General features: G+C 41.7%; 1 protein-coding gene across 1 annotated transcript; it reads left to right on the top strand.

The window, feature by feature from the left end:
- Positions 1–449: 449 nt before the first annotated feature.
- On the top strand, positions 450–809 carry TCEB2 (transcription elongation factor B (SIII), polypeptide 2 (18kDa, elongin B)). Its single transcript, XM_008949015.1, is given in 1 exon segment — positions 450–809. A coding segment is annotated over 1 exon segment (360 nt).
- Positions 810–5,672: the final 4,863 nt, after the last annotated feature.

Raw genomic sequence — 5,672 nt, 5'->3', positions numbered from 1 at the left:
TAGGGGGAATGGGACAAAGCTGGAAGTAGGTAGATCGAGATTAGACATTAGGAAGAAGTTCTTCACCATGAGGGTGGTGAGAGACTGAAACAGGTTGCCAAGGGGTGTGGTGGAAGCCCCATCCCTGGAAGTTTTTAAGGCCGGGCTGGATGGAGCTTTGAGCAAGCTGATCTATTGGGAGATGTCCCTGCCTATGGCTGGGGTGTTGGGACTAGATGATCTTTCAGGTCCCTTCCAACCTGACAATTCTATGATCTTGGCCTGTCTAGCAGAGCAGCTCCCCCCTCATTCTTTTTTTTTCCCCCTCTCCTCTTTGTCATCATTGGATCCATTCATCTAACAACAATTCTGTCTTGACTTCAGCTATTCCAGAAAAGACAGATTTCCCACTAAGAGGACTGAAATCTCTTTCCTAGTGACAGAGGAGTGCAGGAAGCCATAGGGTAGTGATGGCTGTCTACTTGATTTGCTGCCACAAGACAGCAGTCTTCAGTGAGGCCAAACAGAAGACAACTGTGCATGAGTTGAAAAATGTGGTGATGTGAATACTGAAGAGGCCACCAGAGGAGCAGCAGCTCTACAAAGATGATCATCTGGTTTATGATGGTTATAGGACTTTACTAGACTCTAGCTTGAGCATTCAAAGCTGATATCTTCATATTCCTTCCATGATGGGCTTGACTTTATTTAGACCTGGCAATGGCACCTTTGAACCATTGTGTATTGACCCCTTCTCAAGCACTGCAGAGCTACCAGGTGTCATGAAGTGACAGGAGTCTGGTAGCAGCTCTAGTGAACAAGCCTTATAGTTAACACCATCATCTTCTGCTTTGCCTATTGCAAACAGGATGCTGGTCTGGCCTGTGTATCCTGCATCTGTCCATACCCTTCCAAATGTGTCTATATGACCAGTAAAGCACTGCAATTCCATTACATGATGCCAGTGTGCTGTAGGGTCCAGGCAGCCAACTGAACTGTTTCCTGGGATCCTTCTCCCAAACCAGTGCTGAAGGAGCAAGGTGGCAGCAGCTGGTTATATAGGCACCACACATACTCTGCCATTTGAGTTTCTTCCAGCCAATGCCCAGCTCTGTGCTGCTGGGGTATTTTTTGAGGGTAGAATTGTTGCACAGACTAATTTGGTATATAAATGTTTGGCTTTCTGTCTCCACGTTGACTCCCGACAGTAGTGGCTCTGAGGAGTATGGGTGGAAACCTTTGGGGACAGGAGTGCAAAGGGAACTTCTAGTCCTGCCTGTAGCAAAATCTTTAGGAAGACTATAACCTTAAGACCTGAGCATAGGTAGGTTAGCAGAGATTATGGAGTTTATTAACTTTAAAGTTAAGGGACGCTGCACTAATACAATGCACATCAATGAATTTTTAAAACTGATACTAAGTATGGTTACTGGCATGGACAGTTGAAAACCTTTATCAACTTGGCAAAGATTTTTCTTAAAGGATTAGGAATTTGCTTTCTGCCATCTGCATTCTCCGTTCTCGAAAGGCAAGAAAAATACAGTGGAAAAATGCAGTATAGCAAGAAATGGATATAATAAAACTGCAGTCTGAGAGCTCTGTAAGAAAGAAGTTGGTTACTACAAGCTTTAAAGCATGAGATTTGTCTTATCAATGCTTCTACTGTTAAAAAAGCTTATGAAGTCACTTTTCTTCACAAATAGGTTTGACCCAAGCACTACGGTGTGGCATTTTTTTCCCCTCTATAGACCAGCTATATCAGAATCAATATTAGACATTCAATTTTATCCTTAGTGATGCTTTCACAAGCCATCACATCTGACTCAAGTCACACTGCTGCACTGCAAGAGGAAACTCCTGTTTTTTCTTTGTTAACAATCAGAGGTGGTAATGCATCTGCTCCCTGAATGAAACTGAAGTTGTGTTATTGCTAAGTTTCCCCTCTCTTGTATCAAGGGTAATTCTGGCAGGCCAGTCTACATCCAAATTCAGAAAACACTCTTAAAACTACTCAGTCACGTCCATTATATCTCCTTAGATATAGACTAAATATACAGACGCTTTTGAAACGTCACTTACATTCTTAAACCTCACTGGAGCAAACAAAAATTGAGCTTAAGTCTGCCAGCTGAATTGGGATTTAGGTTTCTGTGTTCTCTGTAGCTTTGACTTGTCCGTCCACTCCTTCCAGCATAACAGGGTTGTGGTAGAACTAGGATGCCATCTAGAGACTAGCAAATTTAAAGGAGAAAAAAAGAACAAACCAAACAAACCTCAGCAACAACAGAAAAAGAAAGTTCCAGAGCTGTCATATCTGTACAAGAATAAGCTGCACTAATGTAGCTGGGCTGTTGTTACAGCAATCTACTTGATCAAGCTTCTTATACTTTCCACTAGGCTTGCTGAAAAACTTAGGTCTTCAGAAATTCCTGGCTGTATTCTAAGCAAAGAATACAGGCATGCCACTCTATTTCTGATGCAATTTTGGTCATTCTACCTTTCAAACCCCTTCTTACTGAAAAGAAATGGAAGAGTCTTCCATTTAAAAGAGACACTTGAAAGAAAGTGAAAGGAGGCAGTAACACAGGATACAGGCTGCTCAACAGTAATTATATCCTAAAAACATGGACCTGAGGCCAGCCATGTAGCCAAATTAAATGCTGAAATTCTGGGTGTTATGCTCACAAATGTTTCTGCCAGGATTCATAATAATGCTACAGAGCTGATCTCTTATCTAACCTGTTAATATAATTTGCTGTTAATATTGGAGGACAATGGTCTGTGCTTTGGATGAACTCGTTCAATCATCTGTCTTGTTTGCTCCTATTTACAGTATTTAGCTGCAAAAGTGAGCTGGAAAACAGAGAATTTTGTTAAATAATCCAGTCTATGACTTCTGGAGTCTAAAGAATTTTGAATGAATGCTCCACCAAACCAGATGCCTGCCCATCTCCTGACCATCATCTTTGGTGTGCAGGACAACATTCCTTTGTCCAGGAGCAAGGCAAGACAAGGAGAGCACCCAAAAAAAAATAAGCTCTTGCAGCCCCTGGGAAGCTTCCTCCAAGTGCATGACATGGGGAGCCTAAAGGGTGGCACTGTTAGATATCGAGTCACAAACTAGGAACTGAAAAGGGGAGTGCCTTGGGGAGCTGTTGTACCCTAATAAAGTTAGAACTTGGATCAGGATAACAAGTTAGGGAAACTACACAGTCCCAAGATGGAATTTCAGCCCAGTCCAGATACCCTGACCTTCATACAGCAGACTGAAGTGACTTCTGTGTTTTACAACTTAGGGAATGAGTTCTTTCACAGTTTCTCAGCAATTACAGTTAGCTGTTAAACAAAACTGCTTGTTTCCATCTCTTCAGATGTGCTTGTTTGGCAGGCCAGGGTAAGAAATGGAAGAAGCTTCTGGAATTATAGTAGTGAAAGTGCTGCAATATTTTGAAGGGGTTTATAATCTTGTGGTGGCAAAGGACTGCAGTTTATTAGTGCTCCTTAGTGGAGATCTACTTGAAATACTGGCTATGGAAAAGTACTGTAGGCCTAGAGAAGTGTAAAAAGTATGGGTCGGTGGTTGTGTCTTAAATGCTGAAATGAAATGTTAAAACAGAATTTTAGGGGAGTGTTAAAACACCCAGCAAGATGAGATTACTTGTATAACTTGTGTGTTCTGGAGTTTCATGTAAATACCAATGAGTTCGTCCTAAAATAAACCACAGCTTTGCTCAAGGAAGCATACACACAACAATAGATTTCAACAGAAACTTGCAGGCTTTCAAAAGGTGCCAATGCAAACCTTCCCACCTACCAACAGAGGAGATAACTAAGAGTTAAACTCTTAACAAAGTCAACCAGCGAAATTGTCATTAATTGAATTTATCTAAGTTTTCTTTTTAAATTGGCACAAATCAGAATGTGAACTGTAAATCTCTAGTTTCTTTGGTATGCATAATGTAAATGGGACACACACTTTCCTTGTTTGTGATTAAGTTAGATTTTATTTTTAAGACTGGGGCAAAAATCTTAATGGAAACAAAATAGGAATGGGTACAAAGGACATTCACCCCTCTTTTAGGTGATAAACACTGTTTGACAGGAAAAGTTCCATCAGATTTACGTGTGTGTTCTGCTGTTTGGTTTAAAAGGCTTGGTAGTTGATAGGCTAAGCACTAGATTTAATTTTTAGAGCAAGAAGACCTTTTCAATACTCAAAAGATTTGCCCTGAAAAGAATTACTGGCCCAGCTCTCTGAAACTGTCTCTTTTTCTAGCAGGGCTAGGAGGAGTCTTGCGTGCTGCCAGATGGAGAGACGGAAAACAGGGGGAAGAGAGCACACAATCTCTTCTGCTCTGCCTGGACTGTGTTGCCTCCCGAGGTTCTGCAAGGTCTCTTAAACTTTTTAAAATGCCAGGATAATTGAAGAAGCTCTTCTGTGACTGGGTCCTTTCCACTATGTGGAGCTAGTGGTGTTAAGTTCTAAAGCTTTGAGGGTGGAGGAATACATCCCTTTGTATGGGACTGTAGCTGTGTGTTGAAGTGAAATGCTGAGACAAAACATAGCTTGGCAAAAGTGGGAAGCACAGAGTTTTGCACCCTCTGTCTCTGCTTTCTTGATTTTGACAGGTTTGTCATTCTCCCACAGCTAGACTCCTTGCTACAGGAGCCAGCCAGGTCCCTGCTGTGTTTCTGGTATTCCAAAACTAGATGCGGTAGGTAACATTGTCTGCTTCCATGTTGAAATTTGGAGCAGACAAGATTAGAGCAAACAGCTCCCTGGAAGCATTTTGGATTAAACATGAAATTAATCTTTCCTACTTCTGCAGAGAAAACAGTGTAGATTTACATATCATAAAAAAGACTTGGAAGATAGCAGAGAAAAGTGCTTGGGTGGATTTATAATGTGGTTAAATAGGTTTGGATCATGTAGGAGTGCTGGTTTGGGCTGGCTTTTCTGGAATTTGGGTGCCTTAAAAAGAAAGTAAATCTTTGGTTGCAGTTTACTCAAGACTTGGTGTTCTCTATGGACTTGAATATGTCTTACAACTGAACCTGGAAGACTCTTGCAGACAGAAAAACGTCCATAGAATGGTTTGGCTTGGAAGGAACTCTTAAAGATGATGTAGTTCTGTCCCTGTTGCCATGGGCAGGTACATCTTTATCTAGATCAGGCTGTCTAAAGCCCCATCCAACCTGACATTCAACACTTCCACTACTAGAGCATCTACAACTTCCCTGGGCAATCTATTCTGGTGTCTCACCACCCTCATAATGAAGAATTTAATCTTTGTATCCAACCTAAACTAAAACTCTTTTAGTTTAAAACCTTTACTCTTTGTCCTAGCACTACAGGCCCTAGTAGAATGTCTCTCTCTATCCATGCTGTAACCCTTCCTCTGTCACTTCCTTCAGTGGAAACTGGAAATAGCAACCCTGCAATTACAATGCACCATGATTCAGTAAGTTTCTCAGTATTTCCAAGTCCTCTAGCCTCAACCCTGAAGTGCTGGTGTTTGTGCTAGGCACAGTGTCATTGAAAGATGCCTTCAAATATGCTTTCTTTTAGCATAGGCTTGCAAAGGAAGGTAAGCAGGCTCATGGCCTAGCTGCTTATGGGGACAGTGTCTCCCAAGCCATGTCACTGAATGTTGGTGGGTAGTCTGTTTGCACAGTGATATTTGCAGCTTTGG

Source organism: Merops nubicus, unplaced genomic scaffold, assembly GCF_000691845.1.
Source record: "Merops nubicus isolate BGI_N331 unplaced genomic scaffold, ASM69184v1 scaffold23390, whole genome shotgun sequence".
NCBI lineage: Eukaryota > Metazoa > Chordata > Aves > Coraciiformes > Meropidae > Merops > Merops nubicus.
The sequence above is the reverse complement of the archived record's forward strand: the minus strand, read 5'-3'. Positions and strand labels throughout refer to the sequence as shown.